This window comes from Hermetia illucens, chromosome 5 (genome assembly GCF_905115235.1).
Source record: "Hermetia illucens chromosome 5, iHerIll2.2.curated.20191125, whole genome shotgun sequence".
Classification (NCBI taxonomy): Eukaryota; Metazoa; Arthropoda; class Insecta; order Diptera; family Stratiomyidae; genus Hermetia; species Hermetia illucens.
In genome coordinates this window covers 91,167,097-91,190,239 of record NC_051853.1, presented here as the reverse complement: position 1 = coordinate 91,190,239, position 23,143 = coordinate 91,167,097, and the positions used below count along the sequence as shown (strand labels likewise).

At 40.4% G+C, this 23,143-nt stretch overlaps 2 protein-coding genes across 2 annotated transcripts; one reads left to right on the top strand and one right to left on the bottom strand.

The window, feature by feature from the left end:
- Window positions 1-1,249: 1,249 nt before the first annotated feature.
- Window positions 1,250-13,855, bottom strand: LOC119657018 (ubiquitin-like protein 5). Its single transcript, XM_038063766.1, has 3 exons — window positions 13,695-13,855; window positions 13,498-13,636; window positions 1,250-1,419 (listed from the first exon to the last, which is right to left on the bottom strand). The coding sequence occupies exons 1-3, from the start codon at window positions 13,731-13,733 to the stop codon at window positions 1,376-1,378; spliced, it is 222 nt and encodes a 73-aa protein (XP_037919694.1). The 5' UTR covers window positions 13,734-13,855; the 3' UTR covers window positions 1,250-1,375.
- A 195-nt stretch (window positions 13,856-14,050) lies between these two features.
- On the top strand, window positions 14,051-21,698 carry LOC119657017 (surfeit locus protein 4 homolog). The gene is made up of 5 exons (XM_038063765.1): window positions 14,051-14,364; window positions 20,106-20,369; window positions 20,429-20,659; window positions 20,733-20,912; window positions 20,986-21,698. Exons 1-5 carry the CDS (start codon window positions 14,314-14,316, stop codon window positions 21,070-21,072), a joined length of 813 nt encoding a protein of 270 aa, XP_037919693.1. The 5' UTR covers window positions 14,051-14,313; the 3' UTR covers window positions 21,073-21,698.
- The last annotated feature ends 1,445 nt before the right edge of the window (window positions 21,699-23,143 follow it).

Sequence of the window (23,143 nt, the reverse complement as noted above, 5' to 3'; positions counted from 1 at the left end):
AAAAGATGATCTCAAATTTTTTTATTTTTATTTTACACGTTGTTCGCCACTATTTGCAAAATTTTTTTCTACATAGGAAATCTATCATCAATGCAAAAGGATTTTACTTATTAGAACCATAACACAATAAAAGATTGCCAACCACTTCGAAAAAGTTCTGATTTGCAGGATTTGAAGACAACTGTACCACGAGACTATCATTCTTTTTATGATAATCTTTCCCATAATTAACTGTGTACATATTATGTATTACATTACCTGAATTACTTGAATTTGTTCGTGTACTTGTATTTGATTCTTTTGGTTGGAGCAATTAAGCTCGTATTGATATTAGCAGAATACAAATCAGCTAGCTCCTTTTTTTGTACCGAATTTGTCTATTAAAGAAAAAATAAATAAATAACTTATTAGAAAAAGTACTGTAACTTCCGAATAACTCGCAATATTGAAAAATCACTGCCCAAATATTCTCCACTATATCTGGATACAAAAAATCGGTTCCTCAACAACAACCTCAACCCCAACAACCTACAAATGAAAAGGCTTGGGCCAGTAGATGTGGCTTTATTCCCTGGTACCTTTTTCGAAAAAGTCAACTGGAATTTCTCCTTGATTTTATAATTAACATGAAATCTATAAACTAAAATTATAATTGGCTTCCGTTCACTACGAAAATCCCTTCAAACTCTATTTCTATACGCGCATCAAAAATAGAAAACTCTAATTATGCCCATTCGGAATGAGTTAGACGAATATCAATTTATTTTATGAACACGTCAAGCAGTTTGAGTTGAAGCCCAAAACAATCAAAAGAAACGCAATCTACATTCCCGAAAGGAGCAAGTTAAGGAATGAGGTAAATCACAATCCCTCATCCCAACTTTATTTATTCACAAAGCACAAATAATCGTTGTAGCGTGCTTCCACAATTGAATGTATTCGTGTTAAACTTTCACCTGTACGTTATGCACGCGCTTTCATTAACGTTTTATTCATCGCAGCATTTAAAGGAGTTTCAGGAAAAAACTTTGCATTTCATATTTCACATGAAGAACTGGGGGTGCGCGTGTATAAGGGATTTATCAATTAATTGCATGACTTGTAATTGAGGCTATTAAACGATGCCTAAGAATGGTTAATTGTTCCCAAGATTTTTTCTTTGTTGATAAATAGAAATAATGTGTGAAGTTGGTAAGTAGGTTTGTACCCGATAAAATTTCCTGTAGGTAGCAAAATGTAAAAATCGAGATTGTTTTTCTTTATTTACTATATTTTTACCAAAAAAATAAAATTAGCACATTATTTATTATTAACGACTTAAACTATCCAAGCTGAGAAGTATCCCGTTTTTGCATATAAAAAGAGTAGTTTGTGATTATTGATAATAGAGTTCCAGGTTCATTCCATCATGAATTTCATCTGCAATGAAAAAAGTAAAAATTATTAATTACAAAAGATTCTCATTCTCAACAAGATTACTTCAATGCGCTTTGAATAATTTTTATGTGAATCTGTAATATTACACTACTGGGCCCAAAACAACTTGTACATATATTGGAATATAATGCCTTATAATTTATGTGATCGCATACACTTCAGCCTGAAAGACCGTTGCATGTTGCCCCAAGGGGAAAGCCCCTTTCTCCTTCCTATTTGAAAGGTGAACTGCTCCAGAACCCTGTTTTGTTTTTGAACCATTGAAGATCCCGGAATTCTTTACTTGAAAACATAACGGATGTTCAACACAGTGAGTAAAGTTCGTGCTACAGTTGTGTCCTGTCATAAAACTGTCCTGTGCAAGAAATAAATAAGTGGAAATGCCAGAAGCTTGGCGCTTCTAGTATAAAGGCCTTATGTTCATCTTATGTTTTCCATTCGTACATAGCTAAGAATGCAAAATATTCGGTCATATATCATCATCATCAACGACGCAACAACCGGTATCTGATCTAGGCCTGCCTTAATAAGGAACTCCAGACATCCCGGTTTCGTGCCGAGGTCCACCAATTCGATATCCCTAAAAGCTCTCTGGCGTCCTGACCTACGCCATTGCTCCATCTTAGGCAGGATCTGCCTCGTCTTCTTTTTCTACCATAGATATTGCCCTTATAGACTTTCCGGGTGGGATCATCCTCATCCATACGGATTAAGTGACCCGCCCACCGTAACCTATTGAGCCGGATTTTATCCACAACCCGACGGTCATGGTATCGCTCATAAATTTCGTCGTTATGTAGGCTACGGAATCGTTCATTCTCATGTAGGGGGCCAAAAATTCCTCGGAGGATTCTTCTCTCGAATTCTTCTTGCTAAGAACTCAAGTCTCCGAGGAATACATGACGACTGCCAAGATCATTTTCTTGTACAGGAAGAGATTTGACCCTATGGTGAGACGTTTCGAGCGGAACAGTTTTTGTAAGCTGAAATTAGCTCTGTTGGCTGACAACAACCGTGCGCAGATTTCATCATCGTACCTGTTATCGGTTGTGATTTTTGACCCTAGATAGGAGAAATTATCAACAGTCTCAAAGTTGTATTCTCCTATCCTTATTCTTCCCGTTTGACCAGTGTGGTTCGACGTTGTTGATTGGTTGGTTTTCGGTGCCGACGTTGCCACCATATATTTTGTCTTGCCTTCATTGATGTGCAGCTCAAGATCTTGCGCCGCCTACTCCATCTGGATCCGTCATATGTCGCCAAACAAAATATGCATATATGAACTTAATAAAGACATAAATATTGTGCTTAAAATTCATTTAACACATCTTCACGCATTACCCTTTTACAGTGTGCACGAAAGCATACATATATACACATTTCATTAGTATATACATATACACACCCGTCTTCTTCTTTTTCTTCAGCGTTTGGTCCGTTCACAAGCGGGGTCGGCTCGTCGTAATCGGCTTCGCCATTTGGCTCTATTACACACACCCGTTTGTCTCCAGTAATTGATATTAATATTCAAATAACTAAAAAAAGCTAAAAAAGAAAAGCGAAAGTGTCTCTATAAACCCTGCCGTTCATATAAGTTCACTTTATACACATGATGAAGACATGCACGTCATACTCGTCCTAGGGTACAATAAATTTTATTCCATGTAAATTTGTAATGCGAATACTTTGACTGTCAATAACTTCGTTAAGAAAAACTAGATTGCGTTCAAACTTTGAAGAATTATGTTAGTTTGTACTTCTAGGATCAACTTAAGGGGGGTTTCCAAAATATAATAATAATCGTTGGCGCAACAATCCATATTGGATCAGGGCCTTTAAGTGTGTTAGAGCATTCTAACAAGGTTTCGTTTCACACAAAACCTTAAAAAGGTGATAATGGCAACATTGGATCATTACTGCTCCACAGATGAATCTCCTCAACGTGAAAATTGTCCAGCTGGAGCCAATAGTAGTTCGAATGGCGTCAAGCCTATTCTCTAATGCGTTGAAATCTGCTCGATTAATCGATGAAGAAGTTGGGAAACGCATCCGCACAATATATGTTGACCTCCCCAGTGATGAACTTTTAACAAGGTGACTACCTGGTCAAAATGCAAATGAGTCGCTCAACTCGACATTATGGCGCATAACTCCAAAACATATGTACTCAAGTAGAAAAATAATTGAAATCGGTGCTAATATAGCTGCAGGAATGTTCAATGAAGGATATTCAACGATTTTGAGCAATTATTGGATCTGAAAATTAGCTAACAATGCAACATTTTTGCCGATCAGAGTTCAGAAAGCGATAGTAAGGATGCATGCAAACAAACTTTTCGATATTTTTACCAAGTCGTGGGATTCAAACCCAAAACAACGGCTGACGCGCTACCCCTTCAACCATCGCGCCGCCAATGAGATATTTTAACAAAAAACATATTTTGTTGAACCTTTCAAATACATGTTAAAACACACAAAAAATTTTGCTTAACTAAATTCATTTTTTCCTTTTTAAGACCTTCTAAAGCAGGCCCCCTTAAAGGAAGAGGAAATCGATATAGACGCCTTTCGCTTAACTTTAAAAAAAGCCTTGAGGATGACAGTGAATACAATTCGTTCTTTTAATCTTGCTTGAAGTTATGGAAAGTAGGAGAGTTGGTTGATCTGATCATATTGTACATATGTATGGCGAAATCGGACTTAATATCCCAGAAATAGAAGAAAGAAGAAAATTAAAGGACATTGCGGGTCTAGACAAAAAAGTATACACATTTAAACATAGCAATATTTCAAAGTCTGAAAAATTGTTTGTGAACAGAAAGCACACATCCGGAAATATTCAATTCAATGAAAAATAATTTTTCCAAATGTAATCTGTAAATAGGAAAAAAATTCCCAACGATCTTCAACGTGGAGTCAAAATAATTCGAAATATAGAAGATATGATCATGAATTCGAATCTTCATAGTTACACACATATACATATAGGAATACGATACAATTCATACTGGAATATTTCCAGATCTTTCGCACTACGCTTGCTTTGATCCCTCCCTTCTACACCTACCCCTAGACCTCCACATCAAATCCGTTGTAGCATGCAGTGCTGGCAGACTATGTGAATCCGGATGCTAGATGGTAACTATAGTAACGTCCTAGACGAAGCACCTCGAGAACTCTGGGCATTCCCCACGGACTACGCCGCACACAAGTCGAACTTCACGAGAAACTTTGCTGTGGGCTTTCCAACCAGAGTAGAGTGGAAGAGAGTGTTGCAAGGCTACGACACAATATTCTTCACCGACGAATCAAAGATAGTCTGTGGATTCGGTATGGAAGTTTTATCGGATACCTACAGTATATTCGAGTTGTAGGGACTCCCAGGATTCGTCAGTGTATTCCAAGCAGAAGTACTGGCTCTACTGGAATGATGGCTGGAGCATGATCTGAGCCGCAATCTTAACGTAGTCATAGGATTTGTACTCAAAGACGATGTCCTCCAGGCTGGTGAGGTACCGCAAAAACTCACTGAACAGTCTGGGCGGCACGATCAATTCACCATCCTATGGATTCCCAGCTCATAATAGCATAGAGGGGAATGAACGGGCTGACGAATTGTCCAGGTGGGGCTTTACTCTTGGTAGTCCTTCGGTGGACACAGTCTGTGTCCTGCTGGCGACTGTCAAGGATGGAATCTACTCGCACAACTTAACAGCCGCGGAACTCAGATGGGGAAGGCTCACCAAATCAAGGAGAATTTGGCCCGCCTATAACAAAACCCTATGGAGACTGCTCTTGTGTTAGACGCGTGCAAATGCATACAAGATTACGGCGGTCTGCACAGGGCACTGACCTATAGGGAACCATGACGCCAGAATTGACATACCGTGCAATTCGCATTGCCGCAGCTGCTGAGAAGAGGAAGAAACCATCAGCCACTTTCTTTGCGATTGCCCAACTCTAGCTAGAACTAGGCTGCGGATACTAAGTAAACCATTCTTTGAAGACGTCTGAGAGATCTCTAGCTTTAGGACGGGAGAGAGTTGCCCTCCTTCATGAATGCTAATGTTCTGAAGATCCGAGCCGGCAGGACTCTGGCCCCTTTCTTTTACCATAGCAGTCGTTATCCTAGGAGTTTGTGGCATCAAAACAGCGCACCACAGCACTAATTGCTTCTCCGAGCCGCCACTGATACCTACCTACCTTTCATCATCATCAACGGCGCAACAACCGGTATCCGGTCTAGGCCTGCCTTAATAAGGAACTCCAGACATCCCGGTTTTGCGCCGAGGTCCACCAATTCGATATCCCTAAAAGCTGTCTGGCGTCCTGGCCCACGCCATCGCTCCATCTTAGGCAGGGTCTGCCTCGTCTTCTTTTCCTACCATAGATATTGCCCTTATAGACTTTCCGGGTGGGATCATCCTCATCCATACGGATTAAGTGACCCGCCCACCGTAACCTATTGAGCCGGATTTTATCCACAACCGGACGGTCATGGTATCGCTCATAGATTTCGTCATTGTGTAGGCTACGGAATCGTCCATCCTCATGTAGGGGGCCAAAAATTCTTCGGAGGATTCTTCTCTCGAACGCGGCCAAGAGTTCGCAATTTTTCTTGCTAAGAACCCAAGTTTCCGAGGAATACATGAGGACTGGCAAGATCATAGTCTTGTACAGTAAGAGCTTTGACCCTATGGTGAGACGTTTCGAGCAGAACAGTCTTTGTAAGCTGAAGTAGGCTCTGTTGGCTGACAACAACCGTGCGCGGATTTCATCATCGTAGTTGTTATCGGTTGTGATTTTCGACCCTAGATAGGAGAAATTGTCAACGGTCTCAAAGTTGTATTCCCCTATCCTTATTCTTGTTCGTGCTTGTGTTTGACCAGTGCGGTTTGATGTTGTTGGTTGATTCGTCTTCGGTGCTGACGTTGCCACCATGTATTTTGTCTTGCCTTCATTGATGTGCAGCCCAAGATCTCGCGCCGCCTGCTCGATCTGGATGAAGGCAGTTTGAACGTCTCGGGTGGTTCTTCCCATGATGTCGATATCGTCAGCATAGGCCAGTAGTTGGGTGGACTTGAAGAGGATCGTACCTCTTGCATTCACCTCAGCATCACGGATCACCTTCTCGAGGGCCAGGTTAAAGAGGGCGCATGATAGCGCATCCCCTTGTCGTAGACCGTTGTTGATGTCGAATGGTCTTGAGAGTGATCCTGCTGCTTTTATCTGGCCTCGCACATTGGTCAGGGTCAGCCTAGTCAGTCTTATTAATTTCGTCGGGATACCGAATTCCCTCATGGCCGTGTACAGTTTTACCCTGGCTATGCTATCATAGGCGGCTTTAAAGTCGATGAACAGATGGTGCAACTGTTGTCCATATTCCAACAGTTTTTCCATCGCCTGCCGCAGAGAGAAAATCTGATCTGTTGCTGATTTGCCTGGAGTGAAGCCTCTTTGGTATGGGCCAATGATGTTCTGGGCGTATGGGGCTATCCGGCCTAGCAAGATAGTGGAGAATATCTTATAGATGGTACTCAGCAACGTGATACCTCTATAATTGCTGCACTGTGTGATATCTCCCTTTTTATGTATGAGACAGATTATGCCTCGCTGCCAATCGTCAGGCATTGATTCGCTGTCCCATACCTTGAGCACAAGTTGATGAACCACTTGGTGTAACTGGTCGCCTCCATATTTAACCAATTCGGCTGTAATTCCATCGGCTCCTGGCGACTTATGATTTTTTAGCCGATGAATTGCACGGACTGTTTCTCCTAAACTTGGTGGTGGCAGTATTTGTCCGTCGTCTTCAGTTGGCGGGACCTCCAACTCGCCGATGTTCTGGTTGTTCAGTAGCTCATCAAAGTACTCAACCCATCGCTCTAATATGCCCATTCTGTCGGAAATCAGATTTCCCTCTTTGTCTCGGCAGGATGAGCATCGAGGTGTATAAGGCTTCATCCTGCTGACTTGTTGGTAAAACTTCCGCGCCTGGTGCGGTTGCTCCCTGTACTTTTCTAGTTCACAGACTTGTTGGTTCTCCCAGGCTTCCTTTTTCCGTCTGTGAAGTCGCTTCTCCGCTCGACGGAGTTCGTGATGAGTCTCTGCGCGTGCCCGCGTTCTTTGAGAATGCAACATTACTCGGTATGCGGCATTCTTCCGTTCCGTTGCTAGCTTACATTCATCGTCAAACCAGCCGTTCCGACTCCTTTTGCGGCTGGGGCCAAGTATATTTGTGGCCGTATCCATGATAACGTTCTTCAGGTGGTTGTGAAGATCATTAGTTGATGCTTCATCTCCAGGTCCTCTATTGACTGCGGTTATTGCGGCATCCATTTCCCTCTTATAGGTGTCGCGGAGGGTTGTGTTGTGGATGGCTTCAGTGTTCACTCTCACCTGATTGTCAGAGGGGATTCTAGGTGGTATTGTTATTCGAGCTCGGAGCACCATGCCAACGAGATAGTGATCCGAGTCTATATTGACCCCCCTATATGTTCTGACATTCATCAAGGCTGAGAGGTGGCGGCGTTCGATCAACACGTGGTCAATTTGGTTGAAAGTGGTCCCGTCTGGAGAGGCCCACGTATGTTTGTGGACCGCTTTCCGCGCAAACCAGGTACTTCCAACAACCATTTCGTGTGACCCTGCTAATTGAATAGTCCGCAGTCCGTTATCATTTGTTTTTTCGTGTAAGCTATGGGAGCCAACGTATCGCCTGAATACGGGCTCCTTCCCTACTTGGCTGTTAAAATCCCCAAGTATAATTTTGATATCATATCCGGGACAGGCTTCGAGGGTTCTTTCTACTGCCTCGTAGAAGGTATCCTTCTCCGACTCTGCAGTCTCCTCTGTAGGGGCGTGAACGTTTATGAGGCTTATATTTCTAAACTACCTTTGATCACTCTAAATGCCCGACTGTCCGCACTAGTTATCTCTTATATACAACTTGTCCAATTTAGCTAGGTTACCTCTCGGAGATGCTTCTTTGAAATGAGACGGATGAGTAAATTGTAACGGCAGGAATTCTTAAGGTTCCTTATTGAAACGCCTGTTCTGAGACATCATGTATAATTGTATGCTTGGATTTCGCATACCAACGGCGGTGGGTGTAGTTGCGAATGACGATTACACGTGGAGTTATTGTGTAAAGAAAGTGGTTTAGTGTTGCCAATAAATGTTATAAAGGCATTAGATAAGAACGAATTTCCCGGCTACGACCTTCAAGAATAGGATACAGACCTCCCTGAATTCACGCTTTACTCAACTTGAACCCTATAGAATGGAAAGGGCCATTGTGGTCGTGACCAACTCCGATATGAGCATGAGAGGCTTATCCTTTTCAGCTACCAGTCGAGCTAGTTTGTTGTTTTTAAAATTATCTCAGCCATTTGCAGTTTCATTAAAACTTATACAATCACTATCAGGGTAGCATTTGAATCGCGTTCCGCTTGACGCTTACGACCGTGGTTACAATTATTTGTTTTCCACCAGTTATATTCATATATATTCATCTATTCTATCGACATCCATTAAAACAACTTTTTTGAAACGCTCTTTTAATAATTATATTTGTTTGAATTTGACCAAAGTGGAAAAAAATGCGGAGTGCAACTTAAACACCCAATGAGGTCACGAGGCGAGTGCTTTGAATCTAAATTGTGTCAGCTTAAAAATAAATTACTGTAAATCTTTATCATATTTGTATATAAATTGATTTCCAGATCACGAAAGCTATAGGATGTATTAGGAAGAATGCAAATGTAAAGTTATTTTTCAAAAACTGTTATTGTAATTTTTATTAGAATGCTCTAGAGAAATATCATTTCCATGATTACTGAAAACAAGGTGTCACACCCTCCGGGGGAGGCGCACATCGGCGCTATACAATTTTTGTTTCTTATGCTCTACCCCTCCACCCCCCACTCTAAATTTCATGTCAATCGGTCTTAATTGAAAGAAGGTTGAAAGGTTGAAAGCTTTAATGACTGCACTATTGGCCTAGTCGTGATTGATATGCAGGTGCTTCTCTAAAAATGGAACTTTACTCTGACTTTTATGGGCCGCTTTATTTTCAAAGAGGCATGTGCATGTTGTACTAAGGGACACGCCAACACCGCGTTTTACCAATATATAAATCATCAAAATCAAGACAAAATTTAATTTTGAACTTTACTATACCTACTATATCAATGGTGGACGTCGCTTTTCATGTTTAAATAGTTTGGCGCATGTACTAGGCCATTCTAACGTCGAACCAGTCGCAGTATTGAAACTAAGGTCAGAATGTAACCGAAGAGCCACGATAATCGAAGGCGTTTGCGCTGGGCGCTCGTCGCTAACTCAATCAATTCTTCAAGTACGTGAGATTGTGGCGCGGCAGGATTCGCAGCATTCGAAATTTATTTCGAATGTTGCGAATGCGAACAAATAGATGGTAATTTCGAAAAGTAGCTTTCACTTTAGGTTCATCAGAAATTTGGGGTTTAAGACGTTCATAGATGCACCAGAGCCTTTGCTGTCACACTGGATCGCAAAGACTCGTTTATTGATTGGTTTGATTACTTTCTGCAGCTGAAATTTCGGCGTTTCAAGTGACAGTCAGTGTGTGGCGTGTCACAGTTACCAGGTATAATATTCGTTTTTGACCATTAGGCTCCTCTCTACCATTGAATAGAAAAAAGCTGTTGTACAATTATACCCTTGCGCAACCGGGCGGAGGCTGTCCTATTAAGTCCAAAGAAGGCTAAGAAGACTTAGATGGCAGAGCATCAATCACCGCGTTCTCCCACTACCAAGGGAGAGAGCGTAATAAACTTTCCTTCAAAGTAGTTGCAGTTCTTCAAATTGGAAGTGCATCATTCCTCCCCGTGAAAGACTCCTAAGCGATCCGGTCTTCGACAAGAGATCGGGTTTCACAGAGTCGGGGTTGGTGCGTCTGCTGAAGGACAATCTCCGACGCATAAAAGCCACACAACCCACCCGACACTCGTCCACACCTGCCTGTTCGCCCAAGGAACTGGACACGTGCACGCACGTTCGGTCAGGACGGATGCCGTCCGGAAGCCGTTACAGCCTCCATATGAGGGCCCGTACCGCGTTCTCCAGCGGGGAGAACATTTCTTCCAGCTCGAGATCGGTGGACACAAAAAGGCGGTCTCTCTGTCCAGGCTGAAACCCGTGTCCGCCCCGAAGCAGCGTCGTGTCCGCTTTGTAGATTGACGGTGAACGAAGTTGCGGGATCAGTCGCCGAAACCCCTAGGTGTCATCTGGGGGCGGAGTGATGTGGCGGGGCAGGATTCGCAGCATTCGAAATTTATTTCGAATGTTGTGAATGCGAACAAATAGATGGCGCGGAACTATTCACTTTGTAGAGCTCGCCATGGGAGTGGAAGACTAGCGAGGAAAGTGTGCCATGAGTTAGGGGCAGAAAGAAACACTTGAAGCGAGATGTTCGTCTTCTGCCTCTAACGTGTAAATACTCGTTTGCTCTTACTGATTCATTAAAATTAATAAATTCTAATTATTACATCTATCGAGTATAGATTGTAAAAACCTAGTCTATGTTCCGGTGTACCTAAAAATTGTGGTTTGCAAAGAAATGGACTATTTTAGTTAAAAGATCAACCGTGTATGATGCGAAGTTCAAAGAATCGGAGAAGTTCAAACGTAGGTTTTACAACACCAGCGGGAAAAATACGCGATGACCACAGGAGCGAAATGCTAGAACGCTCACTTTCATTCAAGGTTCTCAGAAATTGTTTTTTGAGGATCCAGGGCAATTGATCCGAAAATTGTTGTTGCTTACTTGTATGAGCGTAAAAACTATGCTTCAAATCACCGAGGAAGTGTCTTACAGAATTAAAGTGAGACAGATACTTTCCGAAGTCGAGAGCGCAAAGCGAGTTGAACATTGCTGGCTCATGTTTTTCTTTAATGAGAAATTTTTTATTGCGCAAAGTCAATGACTGTTGCAAAAACGAAATTTTCGTGGATTGTTAACATACTGTCAGATTTAGTGAGGATTATATGAAGTCAACACATTTCTCTAGTAAAAGGAAAAATCCCACAAAATAAGTGTATGGTCTGCAGAAAGTAGTCAAGCCATGGATGGATCCTGCAACGTCTGGAAATCCGAACTGAACTTTTATGTATGAAGCGTAGTTGAAAGGGTTACCAACAAATCTAGCCATTCAAACGTCTCAACACTACTGAAAGGGCATTCGCTTATATAGACCACAACATGTGGATCCGCGCCTGCACATGCTTCAAACCGAGATCGGATCGATCAGGGAAGCTGGCGGGGCATATATTGAGTAAATGTATTCTATACAGCCTTACAAACAATGAGATTGAAAGAAAAAATAAAAAGCTTCTCACTTTTTTATTAAAAAATATGTTTGAAAAAAAATATAATTTGTCCGGTCCGCACCCTGTATATCTGGCTGATCTCAACGTCTTCAGATGATTTTCAAAAACAATTCGACGCCCATCATCCCTCCTACCTTTACCACCATAGATGATCAACTAAATTCTGATCCTAATATTTCGCTTACGGCACTCTGCTATCGTATCCTAGCAAACCGGGACCGTGTCGGATTAATGCTTACTGCATCCGCAAAGTACACCCTCATGTCTTGCGGTATTAAACAAAACATTGATTGTGAGATCCCAGTCCAGAATGAGGAGAACCCCAAGAGTACAATGTGACGCACCAAAAGAGCTTTGATAACCTTGCTCGTCCACGTGACGCGCACCGCGATCTTGCAACCTTTTAGTGCGAGAACAATATTGATGAGCTTTGGGCCAGCATCGAAATTAATCTATTCACTGGCGCAAGGCCGATAGCCAGCCACATCCCGATAGTGCACCATAAAATCTGGCTGACGAAATGGCAAAAGATCCTCATTCACGATTAGCTAAAGTATTGTCAGGAACTTATCCGTAAATCCTGGGAATCTAACATCTTTCCCGAAAGGAAGGGGACAATTGTTAAGATTCTAAAAAAAAGCACTCATCTTCCGTGTCGCCATCGGTAACAGGGCTCCAGGGGAAAACTATATCTTTCCTTAAATAACTTGACTATCTTGATGACATCTCATCGAGATTCTGAGTTTGCCCGGTCACCATACTCTTCCTTTTTGTATTAATCGGCAAAGCACTGAAGGTGTCGATCAGCATGTCTATCTTAGCACTACCGATCGGCGCTCAGCAGCAGAATCTCCGTGCCGCCGATACTGTTTCGCCATTTTTTCTTTCAGGGGGAATAAAGAAGCTGCCATCACTTTCATCACCAATGTCACTTAAGGACAATCTGAAAATTCGGTTAAATAAAATCCTACAATCCCATTTGTTCATTCATCGTGGAAAGTAATTTTTTTTTTTAACATACTTCAATACTAAAAATTATTCCTCAAATAATAAATTGTTTATCGCCATGACAACCGATTAATAGACGATGCAGTAGCGCCAGTGATAAAAAGCCGATTAATATCCTACTGATTGATAAGCGGCGGCGACATAGGGCCGGTTAATAGGCTTCCGATCGGTGAATTGTTAATAGTTTTGCGACTGCTGATGATAACATTGAACTCTACCTTACCCGAGGCATTAAGTGATAGATCCACCTGTTTCTTCTAAAATCCAGAATTACAAATACTTCAGCCCCAATATCAAGTCGAGATTTTTCCCCGCCAAAAGTTTGGTTCGTTAACATCTCCTTTGCCGACTATGCCATGTTATCCCATGAATCCATTACTCCAGAGTGGCCGACAAATGGGTCGCCATAGAGAATAGAGGATATTAGCTTCTCGGAAAGACTTGCAGGTTGCCGAAGCAGGTTTGAGCGGAACAACAGCGATAGCACCTATATAGATATGGTTGAGAGACTATGCCTCCGACTGCTGGTAAAATTATTTCTAGTTTTTATTCTATTTCCTAGAAAGCTACTACACCATTTTTCCTATTTCATTTGGTTTTGTTGATATTCAAATTTTGATTTAGCGTGAAACTCCACAATGGAAAGTTCTCGATAAATACTGTTTTTATATATAAACTTACAATCGCACAGCCTGATCGGATCCTTGTAAATTGTGTACCACTTCTTCAGCACAATCTTCTCACTTTTGGTTCCAGTTTGAGCTGCAATCAACTTTTTAAGGTCTCCAATGGTGTCATCCGGGTTGCACTTCACTCGCACCTGAAAAAAAACCCTGTCCCCACTTTTCTCTTCACAAAATATTCAGATAAGAACTTACCTTTTTTCCCAAACGATCATTGCATGTAATCTCAATCATCTTGCAGTCGAAATAATCAAAATACCAACCAACTCTTGTGCAGACAAAACCAAAACACCGCAAATCCACAGAAATGTGCAATGACTCAAATGTCAATTTCGTTTGCTGACAGTTGTGAAACGCCAAGTGCATTTGACTCGAGTAGTACTATGACATCTACACTTTAAAGTCCCGCACTTGACAAGCCACTCATTTCATTTTTTCTAATTTCATTAAAAAAGTGGATATGTCGGTCCTCATTTAATTTACAACCCTGCCAACTAAATGTATAATTTTACAGTAAATATATATCATTTTTCACACAAAAAAATCAACGCCGAAGATATCTTGAACCGGAAACGCCACGATTTCATTCAGTGGCCACAAGTTCCACATCATATTTTTGACAAGTTGTCAAAACCCGGAACGAAAACGAAACGTACAGGTGAAACTCGTCGCCGCTCGTTGGCAAATTCCATAGTCCTCTACATTACAACTATTCATGTCGTTCACTTTCTCCCGTTCGACGTAGGAAAAAGACGGGGAATTTGTGTTAAGTCAGTGCCCGGTTATACCCTGAATTGTACATTAAATCAACACCATGAACATCCCGAATGAGTATATATCCAAAACAGAAGACATCGCCGACCAGGTGAGTTATAAATTCAATTTGTCGTCGTCATTAGCCAACGCAAGAAGTAAACACTTTCGCTAAAATCAAATGCAAGATTTCATTTTTTTTGCTCGGTGTGTGACAACTTAGATTTATGTCAACGTCATCTCGCAAAAGTGTCTAATAAATGTTTGGAAACTGCGCGCAGCTTTGTGGATGAAGTGCCCGGCGAACTGCTGCAGAGCTATTATTGGCTTGAGCTGGGTGCACATTGGCAGATCCACCGATTGGGTAGCTTATTGCAAGCGCCTGTTGATCCTTATCAACAATGCTGCCGAGCCGCTACTAGTTGAATAACATGATAACAATTAGCACTGAAAGCAACAATTTTGAGCGTAGGCATAGAAAATCAAACACTCAGTCTGACGCAGCATAAAAACCACGTACGCTCTAAACCATATCAAGCAACGCGTGCCAGCTCTACCGCCTTTTCATGTTTAATTGGTCGTTATTTGATTTATTGTGTAATCAAACAATCGTTTTGGGTCCCACGCCCTTGACTTTTAAGTCATGATGCTACCTGATATTTGGGAGGAGAGCCTTGGAAATATCCGAGAATACTTGCGATAATGCTAAAAAATTAAACTCGTTAATAGGGATTTATTTGATTTTACAGCAATTTATCATGCATATTCATTAATGCATCGATACATAGAATATTTTTACTTTCCATATATTCTGTACTTTTGTTTGCATCGACTCTGTTGCACCTAACATGTCTATTCAAGCAGCGCTTATTTACCTATAGCTCGTTACAGGATTTCAAGCATTTCACTTTTCGCACCAAATGAATTTTCATACTTATATCAATGCATATCTATTGGTGGAGGTGGTAGCGAAAGAAAAATCATTTTAATTTGATTCCCGATATTGAGATAACTTTTGTTATCAGTAACGAAAGCAACACAATCAAACATTTACATGAGAATTTCAATACTGTGGCGATCGTTCCGTATTTTGCTCATTGCGTTTCTCCACTCCCTTACCAAATTATAAAATTATTGTAGAAGTATTGAAAGTCAATTGAAAATAAGTGGAATCTGTAGTCTGGCAAATGCTGAAATCTTCAAATACGATGGCGAAAACCAGTGACCGCATCTTAAAAACCACTAAGAAAGGCTTCCGATAGAATATTTAACGTAATGAGAACACTCTCTCATCATCATGCCATTAGCATTGTTGTCTCCTCTAAAATAATTTAGTTTCAAACGCAATTCTTCTTGCGAGACTTTGATCTACGCTCGAACACCTACAGTTCACGAACAGACTCACGCTGTCACCTTATCTAATGGTTACATTCCCTGAGACACGCATAGCTAGAGGGTTGTGTTTTCTGCGGTCATGGAGAATACCCGCTACGTGCCGTAGGTCACAATAAAGTCGGAATACTGATAGGTGAAAAGCAGACTGGAAAAATCTAGTGTTACTTGCTTATGCTAAGTTAATGTGTTGTCCTAGTTGATTCAGTGTAAGTTCGTCGATCTTGTGTACCAAAGCCAAATCCTGATAGCATCATGGATATAGTCTCATTGAAAGTCGATTAGGCAAATTAACAGTAAGGGAAAAGAGACTGTTAGAATGTCCTTTGCTCCACAAAGGAGTAAACAGGAAGAAATATATACAGTGGTATGCCATATTAGATCCGCCTAAGAAACAGCTCATAATTGCCTGCCTATTATCTTTTTCTTCAGCCTTTGTCCCGTTCACAAGCGGGGTCTGCTCGTCGTGATCGGCTCGCCATTTGGCTCTATCAAATGCCTGATCTGGATGCAATCTCGCATCCAAATCTGGCCTGCCTTTTGGTCGTTTACCATCGACTTCGATGTTCAGACAAATCCCATAACGATCGCAGATATCCTCATTTCGGATATGATTAAAACGTGTCATGTCACTAGTCCACGACCTTCTATAATTTTTATTTAGACTACTCGTTTGGTATATTTTAATAAAATTGTTACGTATTGGTCTCTAACATTTGAAATTACATTATTATATTGTTTATTAATCAAAGCCCAGTGTGTTTAGTGCAAAGATACTAAATTTAGCACCTTTTAAAATTCATCAATACCTTAGCACTTTTTTATTTAAATAAGCCACGAGTTTTTCTGGCACTGGGTGTTGCCGCAGAGCACACCAGATGAGTTTGTGTGGCATACGGTCAAACGCCTAGAGTGTCTCTAGATCCGGAAATACAATGTAAAGAGGCCGATGCTTCCCATAGTGTTTCTCCATGAGAAACCACGCAGCGTGTATTGCGTCAGTAATTTCGAAGTTCTTAATAATATATAATGTATAATTTATACATCGTTCAATCTCGCGAATACGATTGGCAAAAATGCGTTCAAAAATCTTAATGGTATGGGACCACAAACGGATCGGACGTTAATTTAAACTCTCTGCTGGACTACCTTTCTTTTTCCAGTTTGCCAGTTAGATGGTGTTCTACTAATTGAAGAACTCACTGAGCCAGAGTGTTGGGTCCCGGCTCTTCGCTTTCTAGAGCTCGAATGCGATATCGTCAGGTCCTGTGCTTCCCCGACTTCATTCATTTTATTGCTTCCTCAACTTCAGTGGCGTTGGTAGGTGGAAGTGCTCCAAATGTTGGTAGTGCTTGTGGAAATTTAGGATGGTCAAAATCTTCTGTTGAAATCTGCTGGAAATATTCTCGTCATCTATCCGTCGAGTTTCGTCGGTCGGTAATGAAAGTACCGTTCATGTCACTAACGCAACATATCATGTGGGCGTTGGTGTCGGCTTTTACCAAGTCTAGTTTATCGTGAAGACCTTTGTGCTGGACCGGTCGGGTAACAGCGGTCGCAAAGATGCTTGCTGATTCGCATTCTTGTAAATTTGCCAATTGGTCAGAATTTTATCGTCGAGAAATATATGGTGGAAGCGTTTCTTCTCATAGATCTTCATTTTTGGACATCGTCATTCCAAAGCCAGTCATCTCGGTTGATGAACCGCTTACCTGGCTTGATGACCCCAGGGGTTGCATAGGCCGCTTTGTGGATCGTGTGTCTCTAACTTGCTTCCACGATTCTTTCACATTCGTAATGCTTGGTAATCACGTAAGTGAGATCATTTCTTCTCACGAAATCGGAACCATTTAAGGCGCGGCAGGCCAGTGCGTCCCTCTTCGCGCTACTTTATTGGTGGCTTGATTCACAAGACAGCCACGAACAGCCGATGTTCAGGTGCGGTGATCTCATAAGGAACGGCTTTGCAATCAGTGACGGTGATAAAATGTCGCCGTCGTATCAGAATATAGTCGTTTTGCGTTTTACTGTTCCCGCTACAGAATGTGGGAAGTTGAAACAGTCATTTGGTGAACCATGTATTCACAAGTACAAGTTCATGAGTGTCCGCAAAATCAGCTATGCTTTCGCCACTCTCAAGATGGAACTTTTTGGGCTAGCTACCTTCAAATTTTAAAATTTTCTTCCTATCGCAGCGTTAACAGAGCCTTGAATAGAGACTGACTTCACGTCACTCACTCACTCATGGCTCACGCTCACGCTCAACGTCAACGGTATTGAGCGGTGCTCGATTTCTCGTACTTGAGCGAAAATTTCGGCGAAATCGACTAGACATTCTGGGCCTAAGTGAAATGAGGCCGGACAATGGATAGTACACTTTTTCTCTTGTGGCAAACTGCTTTTGTATTGTGGATAGCATAGTGCTGGTAGACGAGAATTGACTATCTGGCAGTTGCCAACAGTTACTTCAAGATCTTGACTGGGTAATTCTGGTCCAGAGTAAAGAGCAGGTGCTAGAGAAAAAGGACACGTAATATATAAGAAACTACATGCAGTTCAGGGAAGCTTCCTAAAGGCCTTTGCTTTGGTAAGGGAAGCAGAATATGTCATAAATGACATTGACTTCGCCATTTTCTATCGCATCAAATGCATAATAGACTATGAAGAAGTGAAACATCACAATGGAAGTTGACCCAGGAAATGTTGGCAGGATGAAACTTTTCCTGTGCTTCTATGAACACTACTATCACTGAAATCTAATGGCGGTGATCAATCAAGCCAAACGCAGATCAATAGTAAGTTGGATCACAGTAAGTTGATTAGATTTACCAAACTTGCATTTCTCAAAAGTTAAAGGGTGCAAATAATACAACCTCAGAGCACAAGCAGATAACAGACAAAATATGGAAAAAAAAACTTTCATTCGCAGGCAAAATAACAATTCTGAACATCTTCAACGAAGTTTTCAGCTTGGATCATTATTCACATTTAGCGAAGCCCGATATAAACGAACCTAAAGCTACATTTTATATATTTATCAGCGTGCGATTAAAAAGTAGTTAATATAATACTTCCTATCTTCATCAAATCACCAGTTCAACTGAATAACTGGTCATCTTAACGCTTTGGAAAATAGGAAATGTTGGCTTACTTTTTTAATGAATGTATCCAAGTTTTCGACATAGTTTGCTATGGAAGACTACTGAAAAAGAACAATACCTGCTCCAACTTACTCCAAAGAAGAACATTCAGGACCTGTTGCAATGATTCACTTAGCAGCACTCATATAATCAGAACTGAACTCCTCCAAAGTTTCGTACTATATCTCATGTACACTTCAAATTCAACAAAACCAACAAAAAATCATTTTGTAGCAGAAAAAGATTTGCGGTAACAAATTCAAACAAACTATTGGCGAATAGAAGTCAAAGAAAGGTGACTAAATATAAGTGAAGCAAAAATCAAATAAATTATACTCACTTAAAAGAAACAGAAAAAAAACTAATTTAGATGGACTTGCAATTTAGGAAATTATATTGTCTAGGGCTGAACAAATTCCAATTAATTATTGAGACAAAGGTGTCCATAAAGTTCTGCTAAGACCATTTTGATAATTGTAATTGTCACTGTGGGATACTGGTGAAAATCAGAACTATGATACAAACAACTGAAACCAAAATAAGTAGCTCACTTCTAGGCGTCCCAAATTGTAAATATACTATTTAAAAAATACAACGAGACTTAAGTGGTTGGTGAAGCAAAAAACCTCAACATAAGTTACTTAATAAGATTAATAATAATCGTTGGCGCAACAATCCATATTAGATCAGTGCCTTGAAGTGTATTAGAGCACTTCATTCAAGAGCGTAACGGTACACTACAGTACACTGTAGAAGGCAATGTGGTCAGCATTACGCTCGCCCGAGATTATTACCCTGATTTGACTCATTTACAGCTGAGTCGACTGGTATCCGACGTCAAATCACAATGCAAATCCCACTGCCACCAGTGATTTTTGAACCCTGACTTTCCTTACGACAGCCTTGTGCTCCAACTATAAATTACTTAATACGCTTGTCAATATAATAAGCCAAATATCACAACAAAGAAAATATAATACTTCGAGGTAAACCCTTTACACTTAAAAGAGCAGACTCACTACAATTGAGCCAACATTTCCTCAATAAATACAATACCCAAAGCAAACTTAAGACCGTCACAGCTGATTAACAAACCACAATGGGAATAACTGAGTCCGAAGCACGAAGTTAGTAAACATAGTAATGTTGAATACCAAAAGTAGAAGATCAATCAATCAAGGGTATATACTCGTTAATTTATGTACCCTTGAAATTTACAATTTTAATAAAGCGAAAATGCTGTATCACATTTTATTTATCCATCTCGTTAGCCATGAGGATCAGTTTAATATCTTGCCATTCCAAATTATTTTCCTTTCAGGTGATTCGCAAAGGCAAACATGTTCTTCCCACGATTGCGCGTTTATGCCTAATTGCAACATTCCTCGAAGATGGCCTCCGAATGTGGTTCCAATGGAACGAGCAACGTGAATATATGGACATGAGCTGGGGATGTGGTAAATTCCTGGCAACACTCTTCGTCCTAATTAATCTGTTCGGACAAATTGGTGGCTGTATAATGGTTATCACAAGATATAAGGTTGAAATTGCCGTTGGCGTCCTCTTCTTCATTGTTATATTGCAGGTAATGGAATGTGTTTGTACATGAGGATAAATAAATTAAAATAATTTCGGTTTGCACAGACTGTTGCATATTCCATTCTCTGGGACATTCAATTCTTGCTAAGGAATCTGGCATTGCTGGGTGCACTACTTCTCGTACTTGCCGAGTCTCGGGTTGAAGGCCGGAGCTTATTTGCTGGTGTACCAAGCATGGGTGAAAACAAACCTAAAAATGTTATGCAGCTAGCTGGACGTATTTTGCTTGCTTTCATGTTCATCACACTTATTCGTTTCGAGCTGAGTTTCTTACAGGTAACTAAATAATAAATCCACGCGAAAATGTGAAATAACGGTTTATGTTTTTACGTTCATCTATCCATTTTAGATCCTGCAAGATATTCTCGGATCGATATTGATGGTTCTAGTAACAATCGGTTATAAGACAAAACTCTCAGCTTTGATTCTTGTCGCACTCCTTACAATTCTTAATTTATATCACAATGCCTGGTGGACGATTCCTTCATACAAACCCCTCAGAGACTTTTTGAAATATGACTTCTTCCAGGTAAGAAATTTCAACCATATAATACAGACATGCATGATTACTAAAACACTTTCTGATTATCTCCCCAATTTAGACATTGTCCGTTATCGGTGGTTTACTTATGATTGTGTCACTAGGACCTGGTGGTGTGTCAATGGATGAGCATAAGAAAAAGTGGTAAACTAAAGATTAAGGCAGCGTAATAAGAAAAGACTATACCAAGATGGCGAAATGATATTTTTTAAAAAGTCGATTTCTCCTTCCCTTTCTTCTTGATAGCGTAACTCCATCATCATACGTTTATTTAATTTTGTCGTAAATAACCGTAAATGGCGCTTGGTTGAAGGTTGCCAATTTAAGAATTTTGTTGATATTTTTATTATACATGCAATTCAAAACAAGAAAGCAAACCATAAGACGTCAGCTCACTTGAACCATTTTTTATATTTTATGAAAAAATTTACATCATTTACATTCTTCTGTTCCTTTATCCTTTTTGTTATCATGTTTTCCTTATATTAGATATATTTTTTCAGTAAAGCACAAGTTTTAAGGAAAACATTTGAAATTTTGTAAAAAGATAAGAAAAAGTCATAGATGTGCGTCCTCCGAAACTCAAGATTTTGGTTTCTTTTTGCTTTTTTCTAAGAAAAATATGTAAAGTATTGGCTGAAGGCACGTGGTCCTTATCGGTAATTGTAGAACGAGCATGAGAAATGAAATAACAAGAAATTGTAAGCGAATATGTTGATTTTTAAGCATGAAAATATTTTATACAAGAATAAAAACTATAAAAATAGAAATGTATGCATTTGGCTTTGAACTTTTTAGCACATTGAAAGCAGGCCTACTACAACCTCACATAATAACGCCAAACATCCTTGACTCGATCGAGATTTGAACACGGGCGCAAGGTCGAGATGCTGACGCTAAACAAACTCGGTCATCGCAATATCGCAAAAACTGATTGACAGTGCCACATTTATAAAATTTCATACGAAAGTACCAAGTGTGGGTATAAACATATGTTTATTCTCTTAATACATGATTCCCCATTGCGTTCACTGTAAAGCCATGTTCCTTATCGCAATAGAGGTATTAACTTATTCTTCACTATAAAAAACCATTATCAACGAGATAATAGCTACCGAAGCGCTTGGGGTACATCTCGCGAAATACAGTAAGAAATGCAACCAGTCGAGTAAGTGTCCATTTCAGAGCATAATACTTCGCCTTAAAATTCATTCGTTTCACCAAAAGTATGGGTAGACAATGCCTACAGGCCACTATTTCCAAGAACCAAAAATCATGGCATGCCACCAAATTATTTGCGTAATCTCAGTTTCGTCTCTGATAAAAATTCTTATCTGGCAATTAAAGCACAATAGACAATTCGACAGTTTTTCTAATAAGCAAAATATCACAATTGAAAAAACACTAACAATGTAAATGTACAACTTTCATTGGGGAGTATAGGTTTCAGTGATAGTGTCAACTTTGCCGTATTTTCAACGGTGAATTTTTAATGAAGCTTTATCTTTTTTATTGTTTTAAATTGACTTTTTATTGCTCCCAGTAGGATACCTGTACAAATATATATGATTAATTGCAAGCGAACATGGTTCTAGCAGAATTATTTATGTTGGTCCTATTTGAAATTCTTCAGCCTTTGTTCCATTTGTACTGGTTGGATTGAATTCGTGTCTTCTCCCGCCCGTACGTTCTTGAATGTTTGTGTTCGTTTTCTTGCTATAGACTTATCACTTGCACAGCATTAAGTGTGAAGATAATGAAACTGAAGCAACATCTGTAGGGGGCATTCGTTGAAGCGTCGATTGCAAAGTGACATTTTTCACCCACCCCGTACTGATTCACAAATTGATTTTCTGGCGCGTTTCCCCATTAATTAAATGCACTTAAGGCCTGAGCGCTTTCAGGGTATGCAGTCAGCTTATTCAGATTCATTAATAGAGCATGTTTAAAATTTCGACAGGCCACTCGAAATGCCTGAACTATGTCATCTGCGTAAGCCAATTGACAGTGCACTGGGCGTTGGTTAGTCTACGTGGCGACTTTTTTAAGACCAGATCGGAGCAAGCCACAAATTATTATGTTTTATAGTAAAACTAAAACCGACGTCGATACCATGGGCCAAATGTACGTGAGGTATGCTCAACGGGGAAAGTACAGATGGTCGCTAGCGTTTTTCCTCAATACCCTTGATATGGCCTTTCTTGGGGCTTATATCGTTT

Bases quoted from the DNA above. Each gene is read 5' to 3' on its own strand.
- LOC119657018 (XM_038063766.1), bottom strand. From the start codon at position 13,733: ATGATTGAGATTACATGCAATGATCGTTTGGGAAAAAAG. The intron at 13,637-13,694 runs GTAAGTTCTTAT...GTTTTTTTTCAG, and splicing joins ATGATCGTTTGGGAAAAAAG to GTGCGAGTGAAGTGCAACCC. The intron at 1,420-13,497 runs GTAAGTTTATAT...TTTTCATTGCAG, and splicing joins TCCGATCAGGCTGTGCGATT to ATGAAATTCATGATGGAATG.
- LOC119657017 (XM_038063765.1), top strand. From the start codon at position 14,314: ATGAACATCCCGAATGAGTATATATCCAAAACAGAAGACATCGCCGAC. The intron at 20,660-20,732 runs GTAACTAAATAA...TATCCATTTTAG, and splicing joins TCGAGCTGAGTTTCTTACAG to ATCCTGCAAGATATTCTCGG. The intron at 20,913-20,985 runs GTAAGAAATTTC...TCCCCAATTTAG, and splicing joins TGAAATATGACTTCTTCCAG to ACATTGTCCGTTATCGGTGG.